This window comes from Ambystoma mexicanum, chromosome 3p, assembly GCF_040938575.1.
Source record: "Ambystoma mexicanum isolate Mex_15411 chromosome 3p, UKY_AmexF1_1, whole genome shotgun sequence".
NCBI lineage: Eukaryota > Metazoa > Chordata > Amphibia > Caudata > Ambystomatidae > Ambystoma > Ambystoma mexicanum.
Window position 1 is genome coordinate 700,045,175 of NC_090925.1, and position 19,654 is coordinate 700,064,828.

Below are 19,654 nucleotides of genomic sequence, written 5' to 3' on the forward strand. Positions count from 1 at the left end.
TTCCACATAATTCTAAATGCTGTAAACTCACACGCTGATTCCCATTTTCTCACGTATCCGCATATAGGCACAATCGCTGCCCTGAGATCCTCCTTTCACCATAGATGGGCTAATTCCTTCTATTTCTGATTACACCTGGTCAATCCACTATTCAGTTCGCTAGGTGTACTATGTCTCACAGTACCTCCCTCAATCAAGCACAGCCACCAATGGCCCCACGGGTCCCAGGTGCTCAATATTTTCATAGATATCACACACTCGCCAATCATGGGCACTTTAGTCACGGATGACCCGAGCGATATACTAGATCACACTACTCCCTCCTCGGCTGACTTCATACTCTCCTTATAGGTACAAAGCAGCCTGGATATCCAACATATAGTGATCCAATCTACTGCGGCATTAACAGCCACCCATCATTGTCCAACTTTTCCTTCCCAGGTACATTCTATACCTACCATCCCAATATGATTCACTCATTTAGATCTACCAACCAGGTAATCATATACTCCTCTTTCAGATCCTAGCCACAGCAGGATCAACCACTCCTTTTCACCAGTACCAAGAACGGTGTTTCTCCATTTCATTTCACGAGACAACAATACTAATGCAGGTTCCGGACCTGCAGCATTTAATATAAGTTTTTCCTTGGTCACGCCTCCCTGACACATATCATGTCATCCCTCTTCACAGGTACCTCACATTACCTGGATCCAAACTACTCTGTCCTGATGACAGTTCGGTCCGTTCAGACAACTGGCCTCATTACAGCATCTTCTGTTGGTCATTTGAGTTCCGAACCAGAACCCCCCATTGTTTGTGTCGACAATAATTGCGTACAACTGTTGATGAGTAGTACATGAAATTGCATGATTAATTCTGCTACTAACCCTCACAATAATGTGTAGCTAACTGTGTCATTGTACCGCCTTTCTTTTGATTTATGTTTTTAAGGCCTTATGTTGAGTTATAGGCCTACATGTTTTAGATGTCTGCCTAATATTAATTAAAGCTTGTTTTTGTGGATTCATCACCCTCATTTTGTGAGCTTGTGTTCTGGCTAGTATTTGTTAAAACTAGCTTTTGCTGCATTCCGCACCTATCTGTAATGCGTCCCTGAACTGGTGTAGTTTTTGACTCTCTTCTTCCACTTGTCTAAACCCACCCTCAAGATTCGGGCCATCCTTCAACAAAAAAGAGGGTTCCCTTTTGCCCTATATCTCTTGGCTCATATTTGGCGGCATACATATTTTCGAAATGACCCACCCATACTTTCTCTGGTACACAATTAGCTTGGATCGCCATTTGGGCAGTCTTAATGTCATTTAGCAACTTCCAATACTTGGCGAGCAGGCCCTTCTTTAAGTGCGCAGAACAATGAGCCTCATTGTCTTTGTGTAGCATTGAGAATCTTTGAGCTTTAATCCAGTTTTTTAACTTAAATTTTTCTTTACTGATTCTAACAGACTTCACAACCCAGTCACCAGATAGCTTTCTAATTCTTCTAATCTCTTTGTTACATAGATTCTTATGTAAATTGACAAGATAATCAAATACATAAAGATGTGTATTCCTTGATGGCAGCCCCTTTTTGTACCTTAATTGAGCAGCCAATCATTCTTTCTATGTAAACGGGAAAATTCACACAGCTGAATACGTGCCGTCTTTCCACTAACTGCAATTGGTTACATCAGCAATAAACACCATGTTTAACTCTGCCACATTCCCGTCATGCCATATGATTCTGTTTTTGCTGGTGTTCACAGTTAGGTTGTCAGTAAAATGATCTCCCTCAGTTGCACTCATATTAATATCTATTTCGATTTCCAACAGTCTATGGTCGCTGAGATTTGTGTCCGACAGGTTAAAAATTTTACAGGCTTCAAACAGTTTCTTAGAAGTAAATATGTGATCTATTACAGATTTTTTTTTATCCCATTGGACCAGGTATAGGGGATCTCATTTTCTGGCTGCGCCATCCGGACCCCCATCAATTGGATATTTTCCCTTTACTTCAGCAATAGACAGAATACCAAGGTCTGATTCCTGAGTGGAATTCAGATTGTCACCTGTCGGGATTAAGGCATTCAGGTCACCAACCACTAAAAGGTGGAGACCATTATATTTTTTGGACATATCCAAGAAAATGGAGTTCACCTTCTTGATCGTAGATGTTATGTCATACTGGTGGTTCCAATAAATATTTACGATCAACAGATTTAATATAAGGTATTCAGTTGTTAGTTCCACCAGCACTGCCAAAGCCCCTATATCCACAGAAATAGACTCCATAATTTTCATACCCTCACCTGTCCTTACTGCAATTAAAAGGCCACCAGATTGACGGCCTCTGTAGATATTTTTTGCCAATTGATCCCTAGAGCCGTAGCCGTTTATATAAAATATCTGTCATCCATGTCTCTCGGATGCAAATAATGTGATTTTTTTATTAGTTTGGCACATAACTCTTTTGAAGAGGACAGGTGTGAGTGACTCCTGGAATTCCAGGATACCAAAAGTAAGTCGTCGTTCGGACTAAAGATTTAACTTTAGGGTTTTGAGCTGGGCTATGGAAACCCTTAAGGATGTTGCTAACCATGACCATGATTGTACGTCGTCAAGTTTTGGAGGATTCCAATGAGGATGCTTGGAAGCTGGTTCTACCGTGGCTTCTCTCCCAATCTCGTTTTGAAGATATTCATGTTTCACAAAATTATTATTTTTCATTGCCTCCCTAGCTGTCCAGACCTCTCTATTATTTCCAAATGATGGAACGTCATGGTTTGTTATTTTCAGAGATGAATTGAGACCTTTTACATCATTACCCAGCCTACTTAGCTCCATTCATTCCTTAAGAATCAAGTTGTGGACCGCTAGAGAACGAAAAACGATACGCACAAAATCGGATCATTCTGGGTGGATAAAGTCAATTAATTTTAGGTCTGCAGAGGTCAGCGGTCTCAAATTCGATATCTCACTAAATAAAGATAACACACTACTTATGTGTAAGAGGTAGGGCCCCCATAGTCAAATATGAAAGAGAAAAATACTTAGGCAATCAGTAAATATTGGCCTACACCACTGAATACTCTTTAGGTCTACCATGGTTGGTTTAGAATTTGGTAGGTCTAAGAAATCAGCAGGAGTGTGTGTGTGTGGCATATATATGCCCTGTGAGACGTAGTCCTTTTGTTTGTCTATTTCCAATGTTTTCCCCAATATCTGAGGCTCTGTCTTTCCCGAAACCTCAAATTCGTGTTACAATACGTATAATTTCAGAAGTAGGTTGTAAAACTTCATTATCCCTAACCATCTGCTTATGAATAGAAGACTGTAGGGAGGATTGTTCTATTTGTGTTTCAGTACTAACTGACTCTATAGTAGATGTACTAATTACTGAGTCTCTATCCATCACTGTAGGTAGTATATATTGTGATAATGTTTTTTTCGATAGTTTGCTTAATAAGAAATTCCACTGTAGAATGATCGACAGCAGAATTTCCAACCATTATACCACTCCCATCAGCATTGTTTAGACTAATGTGAGGTCCATTACCAGGGACCCTACTCTTTTCATCACAATTTATTACTGTAGGCGGTTTTGAATATCCAATTTGTTCATTATAGACCTCTGAAAAGGTATTTGGGCCAACTTGCAGATCTTTTTGGGGGGCTTCTACTAAATTTATGTTTCCAGCCTCCATTTTAATACATATTGTTTGTGTCTTGATTTCAGAGGGATCTCTGATAGCAGCAGAAACTTCATCTAATGGTTGAATTTCAATTGTTTTAAGTATGGATTTACATACAGATTCGTTTTTTTCTAAAAACCGATTTTTGTGTCAAGTTTAATTTGAGTAGAGGGTTAATACCAGCCTCCTCTTTTTTTTACTGAAGGTTTTTGTATAACTTTAAGTGGGGGTGGAGGATTACGAGCAGTTTTTAAAAACAGCTGATGTCTCTTTATTCCCCTCCAGTCTTTTATCGTTTCTCCCCTTATGCTTCATTTCTTCTGACGGTGTTTGCGACCAGATTAACCGTTGAATGATCTACATACATTTCAACACCAGAGACACTGTCCGGTTGTTTTAGAAAGCACACATTCTCTGCTCCTTCAATAATTTCATTCTTTCTTACATGTGTAGTTACAGAATTGATAATCTCATTAGGCTTTGTATATTTTAGTTTTTTGATCTTTAGGATTAACTTGAAATATATTAGGGGGGTTCTGGCCGTTCTTACCATCCTCTTCATGCCTTACCCCCAAAAAAGATTGATTCCTCGTCTGATTGTTGTAAAACCTTCATCACGTCATCACTAGAATGACTTTTCTGTTTTTTCTCCATTCTTTTCTGGATTTTTCTTTCTTTTTCTCTTTGTTTCTCAGCTCTCGCAGCCAACCGCCTTTCTTTACGAGTGAGGACAACAATTGGTTTTCCAGGAGGTGTATTTACGCCCTCCTCGTAATCGAGATTAATCTGGGCACTAGTCACATCTATTTCAGACTCTAAATCAATTAAGTCTGTCAATACCGACGGACTATTTAAGTCTTTCTGTATCCTCATAAGGAGTAATTCCAGTAGTCAGCCCTTCGTATTGTTGTTGTTGAAGAGCCTTCGTAAGGGCTTCGATTTTCACAGAGTTAGATGTTGCTTCCTTTACTATGTTACCCACCCAGAAATCCTCAGCACCAACCCTGGCCTTATTATTCTGTGCGGTATGAATACCTGTTTGTGTTACCATTTCCTCTGGCTTTTCTTTCCGTATTTCCCAGACCGATTTAGGTCTGGTTGCAATGTCAGCCTACAACTTTATTTGTGGAAAAAAGTTTCCGCATGTTCGAACAGATTTTTCATGTATAGGCCTGTGTTTGTTTACATCTTTAACCAACTTGGCTATGGTGTCACAGGCGAACATCGAACCCTTAATTTATCTTGCCCAATATTTCAGCCAATGCCGTCTTCATAGCCCTTATCTCCCAATGGGTTTGCTTGTGCCCCGTATGAAGCAGATTTAAAATACATGTTATTACAGGGAACGAAACATCTTTATTCGTAGAACAATCTGCTGTGATAGGAGAAGATCCAGGACCCTGAGATCGAAGGTACTCTGGCTCTATTTCCTAAATCCCCGTTTTAAGTCCCTCTTGCAAATCCTGTTGACTTTCATAGTCGGAATAGGAGGGTTTAGGCTCCAACCCAAAAACAGGGGAACTTGCATTAGTAATGTGACTATCTATTACTTCCTGAGAGTCTTTTGTTTTCGGTGCTCCATAATCTAAATTGAATGGAAACGTGTTTATGGGACTATTTGTGCAAGACTCATTAACATCAGTATTTTTAAACATGAAACCGCTTTCAATTCCTACCCTGCTTTGTGTTACTGGGTTTAAAGGACCCAGAGAAAGTCGCATTCGCCTTCCCAGTTCAGCCTCAATAACAGGGGCGACAATAGAGCAGTCTGATATTTTATTAATGAACTGCTCATATTCTTCGCGTGTAAAGGAGTTGTAGAAACGTATACAGTCGATAGGATTGGAAACACTGTCTTGTACCACATTGTTTACTTCCTTTTAATGTAAACAATTGAGGTGGAATTTCAGTGGAGGACAATAGAGGGGTCACGCTTGGTTGGTTTATAGGATTATCATTAGGTTGCGTGGAATCTCGTAGTCCATCCAGTGTCTCTGAATCTAGCAGATCCTGACTTTCAATGTTCATAATTATAGGAGTGTCGGGAACTCCAGCAAGTTTTCTACCACTCCTTAACCCATTCACCATTTTCTTTTCTCGTTTTTTTCTCTCCTTTTCTTTCCTCCACTTTTTTTTAGACCCCCCCCCCTTCGTCCTTAAAAATACAATGTACCTATATTGAATGGGCACCCCCACCCCCAAACCTTACGGATGCATCCAACCACTTCCCAAGGCTCTTTACGAGTGTGTATGCTCTTTTCACAACACAATTATGCATGCTCAGTTATGAGTAATCTTTTGAGGAGTATGTTATGAGACCAAGACCCTCACCTGACCCGCCGTAGAACAGCCGCAAAACAGCCCTTCCACACAGGACTTCACAACAGCGCGCGCGCAATGGCGTCAGCACTGTTATTTGAGGGGTTCCGGAGGTTCAGGTGAGGGAGGGCGGGACTTAGTGGGGATAATAGAGTAACCAATTAGCTGCACCGTTTACACATAAGGCGTGGATCCTAGGTGGGAGTGTCCTAGGTGGGAGGATTGTTAGGAAAAATTTTATGCAGTACCCTTTGGGACCACTACACACACAACTAGGACTACAGGTGTAAGCAAAACCAACCTTTGGTATAAGTCTGTACTACACAGTTTTGGTAGCGTTGCTGAGCAGCGAGGCGCATCTCAAGAGGGCAATGTGAGCTGTAATTATGTTACACAGGGGTCTATAATTACAAGTATTCAAACAAACTGTTACACCCAAGGTTTCTTGGTAAAACACTTATTAATTTATTTCACATGCAGTTATAACACATTCAGTAAAAGGAGGCAATCTATATTGCACAAAAATATACTTCAGTACTTCACACTATCAGGTTCTGAGGCATTTAAACTACTTTGAAGGAGGAGCAAAATGGCATTCAGAGTATTTGAAGTAGGGGCAAAAAGGCATAGGTTAATAAAAAAGGTTAATAAAAAGAAGATTACAGTTACTCTTAAACAGTGCAAATGGTTTAAGTTCACCAGAGGAGTCAATTCAATGCAATAGGTTAGGCCAAAGTCAGTGGGCTAAAGTCTTCAAGATTCATATGTTGGGTCATAAGCTGACTAGGCCTGCAAGTTGCCAAAAATTTCAAGCACTTTCGAAGTGAGAGGCAAGTTCTCTGTGTTGGGTTTTCACAGTACCTTACATTGAAGAAAAAGATGCAGCTGAAGACGTCTGTTCCTGGCAGTTCCTGCAGTTATCGCTGTTCCTAAACCTCAGACGTGGGGACAAGAGGGAGGACGTCGGGGGGGACTCCTGCACTGGTAGCTGTAGTCAAGAACACATACTGGTGTCCTTCTCCCTGGTTATTCGGTTTCCTAGCAGCACTCTGAGGAAAATGCAACCAGCTCTGAGAATGTTATCCAGGTGGCTTAGTGTCGAGTTGATTGGTCCCACCAACTGAAAGGGAGAAGTCGTCCTTGCAGGGCTTCTCTTTCGAGATGAACTTGGCGATTCGGACCTGCAGCAGGACTTCACCGGGAAAACCAATGGTCCAGGAGTTGCAGCAGCTGTCCTCCTCAAGCTCGTCTTCAGTTCTTTCATTCCAGTGGTCGACTCTGCCTTCCAAGCCAAGAGTCTCTCCTTTTATCCAATTTCCTCCCATTCATTCCAGTCTAGCTGCCACTCACCCAGCATGGTGGCTGTCCTTGCAAGACAGTCAGCCAGCCAATCATGCCAGAGTGCATTTGGCTTCCTAGGAGACTAAGCACAGGGAGTTTCAGGCACCTCCCTCACTTCCTGCCCACCCCAGATACTCTGGTGCCAGAGGCGGTCGTCAGTCCTGAAGCCTGCCAAAGGCGTAGGAACAAAGGGACAAACCTAGTTTGGCACGGAGAGACAAACACTAGAAGGACCTTTCCAAAAAGAAACGGCGAAAAAAGACGACCGGGACCTGTTTAAAGAAAGGGGGCTCAGACGCCATCTTGAAATACATGGATCCCGTGATTTAACGCTACCGGTGTTCGCGGTTGGGAAAAATCATGGTAGTTCGTTGTAAAACCACTGCCACCAGCCATTTCGAGAGGAAAGGGTAGCATTTGACTTCTACATGAGTTTCTAGGCACAGGGGATATTAAGTAACCACTTCAGCGCTCTATTGTAAGATAGGATATGCTGGGTCTATGAATTTGGAAAGACTAGTAAAGTCAATTTCACTTTACTTGGGAAACAGTAGTTTATCCCAGAGAAGGTATTTGAGGGTGCTGTGTGACACACATGAAAAGATGATGCATATGGAGTGGTTTAGGCTCCATAACCAAAAGAAAAAAACACAGAAAACACATTGAAATGAAAAGTTCAAAGTCCCAAAGTTTAGCAAAAGAGCTGGAGGGCTCTTAAGGTAGAGGGAATTAGCACATTTATGAGAATTCTCCCTAACAAGGATCCTAGGTGGGAGGAGTCAAAATCTTCAAGATGTTTGTAGAGGGAACTTTGGTCTCTGTAGTTATATCAATATGGTTTGCCACTGGTCTATAATCCAAACACTTGCACAATGGAATAAGAATACAATTGCAAATGGTCCCAATCCATACGAAAATAAAAAGTCTGTAGAACAGCCGCAAAGCAGCCCTTCCACACAGGGCTTCACAACAGCGCGCGCACAAAGGCGCGAGTGCTGTTATTTGAGGAGTTTTGGAGGGCCAGATGAGGGCAGGCAGCACTTGCTGAGGATAATAGAGTAACCAATTAGCCGCGCCGTTTACACATAAGGTGTGGATCCTAGGTGGGAGTGTCCTAGATGGGAGGATCCTAGGTGGGAGGAGTCAAAACCTGCAAGATGTTGGTAGAGGGAACTCTGGTCTCTGTAGTTATATCAATGTGGGTTGCCTTCTGACTCCCAGCTCTGCAGATAAGGAGGATCAGGGCCGTCAGGCACCCCGCGGGCGAAGAAAGACAGACTTGAGGTGAGCAGTGTCTCAACTGCGCATGCCCAATACCGTCACCCTCCATACTGCCATTTTATAAGATGGAAAATCTTCCTTAACAAGGTTAAAAAGACTTCTACCGAAAATCAGGTCAGGGTCATTAAGCAGCAGATATGCTCAGGGGTCGTCTTCTGCTGTTCTTTTTCCTGATCCATCAATGCAACGAGCGCCCAGATACCCAAGGGTTCAGCGCGCTGTAACAAATGCAAAAATAAATCGATAAATTGATGCCGATGTGGTAATGCTGCATACAGAAAAATCTTTCATTACACTATATTTTGTTTGCTTCTTGCAGGAGGTGGAGTATGTTAAAGAAGAAGCGAAGATGGTTTATCTGCTTGAGTGTCTCCAGAAGACGCCCCCTCCGGTAAGATCTACTATGCCCCCAACCCATCATCTTTGCTTTTTCTTTGTCATCTTGTTACAGATACCTCTCCACTGCTTATTTTTAAAGCCTTCCTTTGTGTTGCTGCAGAGTAGTTAGTAGTTGCGAAGTAGGGCTTAGACATTCTACTGAGTGAATTAGGGAGGGTGCAACAACAAAACAAACCACACATAGCCTCGCACAAGAGCACATGACAACTACCGGCCAAAAAATCACACCTACGCTCAGCGAATGGTGTAAACCAAACAAGCTGCCAAAAGCACATCACAGCTCTCATGTGTTTTTTCCCCGCTCATTTCCTACTAACTTAACCTACTCTCTTGCTTTTCAGATCCGGCAGAGCGCCAGGGGACCACTCCGGTGGTGCTAGTGTGCGGTGTTAATATCCTTTAACATAACACTTTCTCTGCTGGGTTGAGAGGGAGTGGTCATATTCATCTTGCTTGAGGGAGCACTGTCTGGGGGTGTTGGGACAGTTGTTCTAAAGTTCACCAAATGGACTTTATGAAACTATTCTACTTGGCAATACAGAGCTCCAACTACTAGTATACGTCTGTACTTCTCAATGTAGAAGTAGCAATGGCAGAGCAGCCAGGCTTATCGTAGGAGGGAGAGAGGGCTTTAGGGAGGTACAAAGAACTTTAGCATACATGAGCCCAAATAAACACTTACACCCTTAGTGTTAAGTACAAATGAATGGTTTATTATATATATACACAGGTAAAGAGCATTCTTTAGAAAGGTACATACTATTATAAGCAAAGCACAATATAAAACCAATACAATACTTCTTGTACCCCACAGTGTAAAAGACTTCTGTAATGGCAGTATGCAATTCAAGGTAAGTAAAACCACTTTTATGGAAAACATCAGGAGTTATTACACTACAGGAATGACATGGAGGAACAAGACCAACCCAAGCAGGTAAAGGTATTGCGAGTTTGCAATTACTTTTTAGAATAGTAGGAACAATTCAGAGATAAGTAATAGCTTGGTAATACTTTTCAGAAGGACCATATGTAATTCAAAGGTAAGTAATAACTTTGTAGTAAAATGATGTATCCTATTCTGTTTCGGGAATAATAGTTATACTACCCACAGTAGCAAGTTAGTACAATACTTAGTTATTTCTTTAGAATAGTGCCACAATTCAAATGCAAGTAAGAACTTTGTTACACTGTTTCAGATCCTTATGATAGAAACACCACCAACACAAGATAAGTTTCTAAACAATCTTGGCAAAGAGCCTAGGCTTCAAGAGTCCTTCCCAATCTAGTTCCGAGTATCTTTCATTGTTAGAATGAGGGTCAAAAAGGCGCACACAAGCTGTGGAAAAGTCAAGTGTTTCTGTGGAAATCTTCTGGAGCAGTTAAGTAACAGTTCTTGTGGGTAAAAAGGTTCAGGGACTTCTAGAAGACTCAATGCATGCATTCCAGCGTTAGGCCTGGCCTATTTTATATGGGCATATTACCAAACATACAAATTATCCCCCTAGCCACACAGGAGGGACAGAATGACTTTCGGTACGTATTACCTCGAATCCCACCGTACCTTAGGAGTGATGAAGAAGATGAAACTGGATGCCTTCACTCGGTAGTAGCTGCAGACCCCATCTCCTGTTCCTTGGTTGTGGTGAAGAAAGGAGGGACTCTCGATGGGATTTCACAGCAGCAGTCGAGAGAGGGGGCTCCCAGGAAAGGATTCTTCATGCTCCAACTGGATATGTGGTTTTAGTGCCTTTTCAGAGACCCCAGCGAAGAACGGTTCTCGTCAGATCTATTTGCATTGCTTGCTCGGTCCAGCACTCTGGTGAGGGGACATTGAGGAAAGGAATCTTGCTTCTGGAGGTCCAGCAGGAGTCCACCAAAGTTTCAGGAAGATTTGTTCTTCGGAAGTCGATGCACAGCATTATGTCGCAAGTACTGGCGGTTTGCATCCCAGGAAGGTCGCAGTACATCGTGGGATGGCTAGATTTTCTTGGGATTGATTGTCCACCAGTTCATGGGAGGAGGAAGTCCTCTTCCGAGTTTCCCTCTCCATTTGAAAATGGGGCCAGGACAGCAGTGGTCACTTCAGCAGGCTTCATCGGACTGGAAGGGGCTGCAGGCATCTCTGGTCATAATCATCCTCGCTTCTTCTGCTCCAGCAGTGGACTTGTCTTCAGCTTCCAGATCCAGGCCATTTATCCAGTAACCCAGCCAATCCGCACTCATGTTCCATTCAAACTTAAAATAGTCAGTAGAACACGTCCACTGCAACCAATCATTAAGTTATGCTCTTCACTGTAACAGAAATATTACAGGAGAAGTGAGAAAGAGTACTATGTAACCCCTCAGGACTCCACATAAGGTGGGCTATGCTGATCACATAATTGAAAATGCAGAAAGGATTAAAAGTATCCCTCTACCCTTGGGAACATGTGTTCCCACAAGAAAAATAAAAGAAAATACAAAGGGAAGCCCAAAGGGCTCCAGTAGCACTGCACAAAGGTGCTGCGTGCTACAAAAGTAAATTACAGATGCCTTACAAAATATGAAGGTAACATGACTCCGTAAAATAAAGTACAAAAGTAAGGAACAAGGGTTTCTCCAGCATGGGGTCTGGCATGGATTCACATGCTCATAAATATTCCCCGTCAGGTTGGGAATCCTCGGTAAAAGAAAACAGTTTCATACTGCCCCAGCCAGCCAATGACTGCCCTCTCCCTAAGCCCCTCCTTTGGCAGCCATCTTCAAATTTTTACCGTACTTTAAAGTGTTGGGAGTCCTTGTATTTCGCTCTTAGAGCTTTCTGAGTTTTTTGCACTTTCTTGGCTTGGAAAACCCTATTTTTGTTCAGTTGAGCCTGTGTGCTCCATAGTTTATTCATCCGATTAACATGGAACCATTTTTCGGCATCTTTCATCAACCCTCAAGGGCAATATCGTCCAGTGTTCCCTCTTGGAAGTTTCCAGAAGGCCATCAGCCCTACACCGTGCCGGATCATGTCCGGGGAGAAGGACAGGGCTTCCCTCTTCAAGCTCTGCACCAGCTGCGTTTTGCGAAATGTTTTCACGGAGGACACGCATTCCCAGTGCCTGTACTGTCTTCACCTGATGCACAAGGAAGAAGATTGCGAGATCATTGTGCGCTTGGAGAAGCCACGGCATAAGGATCGGCACGTCTGACTTACGGCGTGGCTCAAAGCCAGGGCCTCTACCCCGTGTGGTCCACAGGGGCATGCCTCATCCAGATCCAGCCAGCTAGAGCGGGCTTCTAAGTCTTTTGAGGGCGCTCCATCCGTGGGGGCCCAAGACAAGGCCAAGCACAGCAAGTCCGCTTTCGTCGTTGTCGTGGTCCTGTGACACTCAGGGTGCGTTCATAGTCTCCATCAGCCTCAATCTCCAGCCATCGCTCCAGCTCTTCGTCGAAGAGAAGTCAGCTACCCCGGGGTAGCTGCGAGAGAAACCGGAAAAGTTCAAGCAAGACAAGGTGTACATTCTGCCAGTTAAGGCCCAGATGATCCGGGCCAAAAACATCCTCTTCTATCGAGCTGGTTGCTGCCGACCCCTCAAAGGCGAAGGGGGCTGACCCGGTCCAGGGTACCCTGGTCGTGTCAGGGTGGCTTTTCCTCCCAGGTCAGAGGATTCACCCAAACCAGTGGAGAAGACTCCGAAGAGGAGGATGATGGACCTCAGCCCGAAGCCAACCCCTCAGGACCAAAAGAAAAGGTTTGAGGGGCATGGAAGAGCTACAGGGCACAGATATGTCTTCGTTCGACGAGGAAGACATAGTTTCTGTCCACACCATCTTAGAGGAGATTGGTGACGACGAGAACATCTAGGAGTTGCCCGCTGGAGGCGGCGATGATGATGACTTAGGTGGGGGCGACGACATAGGCGCTGGGCCCAGCAACCCTGTTCCCCAGGCACCTCCCAGAGATCTGTTGCAGGATATTCTCTCGACTCTTCACACACTGGTGTCAGAGATTCAGAAGAGTATGCCGACGGCACCACCAAGGACACCACCAGCGACGACCTCCCTTGACACACTGGGGCACCACCGCCGAAGTAAAGGAGGAGACACCCTACGCCTCCACTCCAACCGTCACTGCCCTCGCCCCCCCCCCCCACTAAGGATACAGGGACGGACACGGCTACGACGGAAACTGGCGACAGCGGTGGAATCTCTCCGCCACCAAGGGCTTCTCCGCCAGACGAAGTGGGATCCTTCCACTCCACGAAAGCCCGTGCGTCGGAACTCTTCCAGCTCACCCCGGAAGAGAAGAAGGAAGGCTTCCTGTACCAGTGCCTGGAGGCCAAAAGGAAGACCATTCTGTTGTTAACGCTCCTGGGCGACATCTGATATGAGGGGCTGCGGCTCCCGAAGAACCCAGCATTAGCCCTGGTGAAGAGGGACCAGCTAGAAAAGAAATACTGGGTGCCGGAGTCTGCACCCAAATGTCTGTAGTCACAGCCATCGCCGAACTCGATGCTATAGGCTGTGGTTATGAAGAAGTCGTCCAACCAGTCGTAGTCAACCTCTGTCCCCCCGGATGGCGAGGGGAAGAAATTGGACACTGTGGGACGGAAGGTCATTGGTGACGGTCAAGGCGGCCAACGCCTTAGCGATCCTGGCCAGATATGACCGGGAGCTATGGTACAAGATGGCTCCGATCCTGGATTTCCTCCCCGAGGACAAGCGGGTAGAGACAGTGGAGATCCTTCAGGAAGGTGAGGTGGCGTCGGACCACGCCATCACCGTGGCCCTGGACATTGCGGACATGGGGTTCCGCCAGATGGAAAACAGGGTTTGCCTCAGTTGTCGTAGCTGGCTTAAGGCCACCAACTTCAGACAAGAGGTCCAGATGAGGGTTCTGGACATGCCGTTCGACTGAGACAATCTTTTTGCCAAGGCCGTCGAATCTCTTCAGGCCATTGAGACCGACACAGAGACGGCCCGTGCCCTGGGCCTTTTGTCCCTCAGGAGGCAAGTCGGGTAGATCTTTGAAGAGTTTCAGCAGTGGATCGTTCTCTTACCACCAACCCTCCCGTTTCACGACCCACGAAGCCTACAGGGGTCCTTCCAAGGCCTTTGGACGTAGCCGCCATCGTCATCAAGGCTCCCAAGGCGGTGTGCCGGCCTCCAAGCAGGACTGAACTGGCTGGGACGTTGGGCCCCAACCCTTGCACCCCAGTGGGAGGCTGGCTGGCAAACTTCGTCAGCGTAGGAAAAAAGCATCCCCACCGATGGATGGGTATGTGACAATCTCGTCCACAGACACACTTTGGAGTGTCCACGAATGCTACCGGTGGCCCGGCAGGAACAGTGTATTCCTCAGTTGCTGCTGGAGGTTCGGGCCATGTTTAAAAAAAGGGTTGATAGAGCTGGTTCCGAAGCGACTCTGGGGCTCCAGAGTTTACTCGAGATACTTTCTGGTAATAAAGAAAACCAGGGGCTCGAGGCCCATTCTCGATCTATGACGACTCAACAAGTACATCAAGTGCCTGAAGGTCAGGATGGTCCCGTTGCAGCACGTGCTTGGCCAACTGGAGGAGGGAGACTTTCTGTCGTTGTTGGATCTAGAGGACGCGTACTTCCACATCCCCATTCATGTAAAACATCGCAATTTCCTGCGCTTCGTCATACAACGGAAGCATCACCAGTTCAAGGCTCTCCCCTTCGGACTGAAGTCTGCGCCCAGAGTCTTTACGAAGTGCCTGGCTCCGGTGGCGGCCCTTCTGCGACTACATGGAATTCAGGTGTACCCATGCCTCAACGACTGGATCATCCGGGCCAAGTGAAAGGACACCGCCGTCGATCACTCTGAGAGGGCCGTCTGGGCTCCTGACGGATCCGGGGTTTTCGGTGAACTGTGCACACTCCTGCTAGACTCCATCACAGAACGTGCTGTTCCTGGGTTCCAGGCTGAACACAGTATCCTGCCTGGCGGCTCCGTCGGACTAGAGGATAGCAGCCATTTTGGGCAAGGTGCAACGGCTGTTAGCACTGAAGATCGCCACGGTCAGGACCATCAAGTCACTGCTCGGCATGATGTCATATATCGAACTGGTCCGGCTCTGCAGGTTGCGGATGCAACTACTCCAGGAATTCCTGGACTCCCGTTGGGTCCAGGTGTCCGGAAGCTTCAAGGACCGGATCATGCTCGATGAGGAGTTCCGTCTAGTGATAAGGTGGTGGGACGTGCGCTCCAACATCCCTGGGGCACAGATTTCCAGAGCCCTCCATACCAGGAGACGGTCACGACAGATGCTTCCCTGGAGGGGAGCACACACCGGACGTCTGCATGCCAGAGGCATGTGGCTGCCGTAGGAGAAGGCTCTACACATCAACGTCCTGGAACTACGCGCTGTTTTGGGCCCTCAAGTAATTTCTTCCGTCCCTCAAGGCCAAAGTGGTGAGGGTCTTCACGGACAATACCACCACAATGTTTTACATCTGGAAGCAGGGGGGGACCAGATCCCTGGTGCTCTCTAGAGAAGCACAGGAGTTGTGGCACTGGGCTGTCGCCAGGGGATGTTCTTCATTCCTTTCCACCTGGCGGGAGTCAAAAACACTGCTGCCAACTTCCTCAGCAGGGAGCTGCACTCTTTCCACGAGTGGGAGCTTCGGCAGGATCAAGTAGACAACCTCTTCCCCAAATTGATCTTTTTGCGACGGCGACGAACACCAAGTGCCGGAGGTTCGCCAGCATGTTTTCCCATCCGGGGACGATGGGGGATACATTCTCCTTCCCTTGGGAAGACCTGTGCCTGTAAGCGTCGGGCCCCCCACCCCACCGTCCCCTTGCCACTGTAACTACGAGTCATCAGTCAACTCAGACGGTGCCGGTGCAGTGCAGAATGATCCTCGTCGCACCAGCGTGGCCGAGGCATATCTGGTACCCGGACCTACTCGTCATGTCAGCGTCCCCTCCAGTCAAGCTACCAGTGGTCGTGGATTTTCTCACCAGGGAAGGGGGGGTGCAATCCTGCACCACGACCCAGGATCGCTGAACCTGAAGACCTGGCTCCTGCAGCATTAGAGTTCAGGAGTTACGAGTTGCTTGCGGACTGCAGGGAGGTCCTCGACAAGGCCATGGCCTTGTCTACTCTGAAGTGTTACAGACACAAATAGAAGTGTTTCTCGACTTGGTGTGAGACGCAGGAGATTAACCCTCTGAGGGTCATGGCCCCCCAAGTCCTTCCATACTTTTTGTCATTGGCTAAGTCGGGACTGGCGCACGCCTCCATCAAGGTGCATCTGGAGGCTATTACCCGCTACACCAGGTCTGCGGGACAGTCTTCTCTTTGATGCCACCCTCTAGTGAAGGAGTTCCTCAAAGGGCTATTCCATTTGTTCCCGCCTGTGAAGGCGCCTGCCTCGGCGTGGGAACTCAACGTTGTGCTGACTAGGCTCATGGGGGGCCCATTCGAGACAATGCATCATGTTCTCTCAAGTTCCTGTCTTGGTAGACCGCTTTCCACGTGGCCATCACCTCTGCCAAGAGAGTAGGTGAGATCCAGGCCATGTCCTGCAAGCGGCCTTACTAAACCTTCCACGAGACAAGGGTTGTGCTGCGGACTCATCCCTCCTTCATGCCCAAGGTCCAGTCGGAATTTCATCTCAACGAGCCCTTGGTGTTACCTGTGTTTTCTCCAACACCTTTGTTGACAGCTGAAAGGACTTTGTTTCTGGAAAACTTCTCGGTTTTTTGTGGACTTTGGTCCTGTGAACCATGGGAAGGCCTTGTCCAAGGCTTACATCTGCAGGTGGCTCTCTGGCTGCATCACTCATTGTCACTGGTTAGCAAACCGACTGCTGCCTGGCCCATTCTACCAGAGCGATCGCTGCAACAATGGCATTCCTGTCAGGTGTGCCCCTGCTGGACATCTGCAGGGCTGCTACATGGAGGTCTACGCACACTTTCACTAAATTCTACGGCGTCAACAGATTCCAGAGAGGAATCCAGAATCTGCCAAGCAGTGCTATGCAACCTGTTCGCTTGAAAGTGAGCCTGGTGAGGAGGTAAGAGTGATTGCTTCTGTTGAGCCTTGCCACTTCCCGTGGTTGTGTATGTATGTACTGCTGTGTATTCTTTATTCATGAGCATGTGAATCCATGCCAGACCCCATGCTGGAGAAAAAGAACAAGTTACTTACCTGTAACTGTTGTTCTCCCGCATGGGTCTGGCATGGATTCACATGCAAACCCTCCCTCCTGCCCCTCTGCGGCTCTTCTTGGTCATACTGCCACTTTACATGCTACCAAATCTGAAGATGGCTGCCAGAGGAGGGGCTTAGGGAGAGGGCAGTCATTTGTTGGGGCAGTATGACCCAGAGCTCAGTGATTTGTTTATAAACTGTCTTTCTCCTATAAACCAAAGTGAAGCTCTGAGTATTCCCAGCCTGACGACGGGGAATATTCATGAGCAGGTGAATCCATGCCAGACCCATGCTGGAGAACAGTTACAGGTAAGTAACTTGTTCCATATATACAGTATATATATATATATATATATATTATATATATATATATATATATATATATATATTTCTGATGTTTGTTAATCTGCTTAGAATGACATGCTGTGCATAGGTCCGACATCCAGTGGTCACTGCGGAGTATTGCATTTTGTTTTTCGTAGTCGAAAAGGGGACGTCGACAAGGCGTGTCTGTAACACTATCCCTATAGTGACGTGCGTTGTACCCACAATCCCTCACGCGTCGAGGTCCCTCAGATTGTTTTTTTCCGCCCAGCTACTGGTCGCCTTTATGCTGAGCTCCTCGAGAGACATTGCCAAATAGTTTCTTCGACCTTTGGTCGTTTGTTATTAAATATCAATAACGTAGATCCCTCCCTCGACGCAGAGCCGTTTCTCCGACGAGCAAGATCTTCGACGGAAGGACGAGCGGAGGAGATCCTTCGGCGTTGCCGAACACGTGGCCTGGCCTCGCCGGCCATACACAGTAGGGAGAGTGGGGCTTTGTGGTCTTTCTTTCTTTTCTTTAAGAATGCCTTTCTCTTTCCCCTCCCTCTCTTTAAAGGTCGTAGTCACACCTATTACCCTCAGCTATGAAGAGGACGCCATTTAGGTTTTGCCCGCTTTGCAAGGGTAAATATACCTGGAAGGATAAGCACAAATGGTGCAACCGTTGCTTACCCCTCGATCACCAGGAGGACGGCTGTGCGGCCTGTAAATTACTAAAGCCCAAAACTCTAAAGGACCGCAGGGTCAAAAGGTGGGCGGCCTAGGCCATGTCTAGGCCTGACTCCTCGCCCGCTGCCGCCGCCGAGTGTGACGAGGACAGTGACTGCACAGCCCCCGTAACGGAGGCCGTAGACCTCTCAAAGGAGCGTTCACGCTCCTCGTCGTCCGTCCCCGACAAGCCCGGCTCACGCCCAGCTTAAGGGGATGAACACCCCGGCGACAAGGACGCACACAGGAAAACACCAAAGCACATACCCCCAGGCACACATTCGTCAAAGACGAAGACAGCCACAGCGCCAACGGGGACGCCGGGTCCACTGACGTCTTCCACCGACCGTAAGGGTCGTCAGCCCTCCCCGCCACCGCTTCCGCGACAGGCGACTGGGCACTCTAAAAATAAGGGCGCTAACACCAAAATTTCCGGCGACGCGCATTGCAAGAGCGCTCACGTTGCCAACAAGGACTCGACGACCAAGGACTCGACGCTTCATAGCGCGACGGCGACCGATCCCTCAGAAGAGAGAATGATCGCCGAAAGCCTCGCGCGCATAGCATCTAAGGACGGCCAAAGACGTACAGCGAGTGAAACGCCGAAAACCGCGCACAAGGCCAAAGATACGCCGAAGGCGCCGGAAAGCAGATCAGGCCAGTTCCCGGCGCCGACAGAAGGCCCTAGCCAGCAAGAAGGCTACTCAGAAGGCAAAGGCTCTCTTTCTTCGACGTTATGGGACAGAACCAGACAATTACAGGAGGAAGAAACCCCCTTTTCTTTCCCAGACCGTCCTGGCCGACCTCAGTGGACCTTTGAAAGGTTCCAGACCTGTATGGACAAACTAGATAGGTTCATGTCCATCCCAGAAGACAGGGCACCCAAGAGACCAAGGGAGGCACCCCTTGAGAGTCCAAGGGCTAAATACCAGAAGTTTTATAACCCCATACAGGAGGACATAAACTCTTTCAATCCCACTGAGGAAGACACCTTCTTCCAAGAGGAAGATGAGTTCACCTATGTTGAGGACCAACAAGAAGAGGAGGGTTTTCACGAGGAAACTGACCTATGTGAGGAAGGATTCCAGGAAGACACAGGCGAGGGCGACCAAAATCCCTGGCAGTCACCGGCTAGGTCGACTGAAACAGGCAGTAGCAGTATAGTCATCAGGTCTACTGAAACTACACCAGTCAGGAACCCTTCGCCTGTCGATGATCAACCCACCTTCAATGCACTGCTGAAGAAGGCAGCAGCACATTTCGAAATCGAAACTGGGGACGTCACCCCAGACACCGATTTTGTGGAGAGGATTATCAAAGAAAAACCCCCCACTAGCCAGGTTATACCTATCCTCGCCTCAGTTAAGAGACGTATTACACCTTCTCTTTCCACTCCTGCATTGGTGAGAGGGGTCAATCCGATGATTGAGAAAC

At 47.0% G+C, this 19,654-nt stretch overlaps 1 protein-coding gene across 3 annotated transcripts in view; it reads left to right on the forward strand.

Moving 5' to 3' along the window:
• The window catches only part of DDX41 (DEAD-box helicase 41), a 503,186-nt gene that overhangs the window by 463,344 nt on the left and 20,188 nt on the right, over positions 1–19,654 (forward strand). For all 3 annotated transcript variants that reach the window (XM_069651511.1, XM_069651513.1, XM_069651512.1), the window contains one exon: positions 8,953–9,024. In XM_069651511.1, coding sequence (XP_069507612.1) covers positions 8,953–9,024 — 72 coding nt within the window. The remainder of the gene's footprint in view (positions 1–8,952; positions 9,025–19,654) is intronic.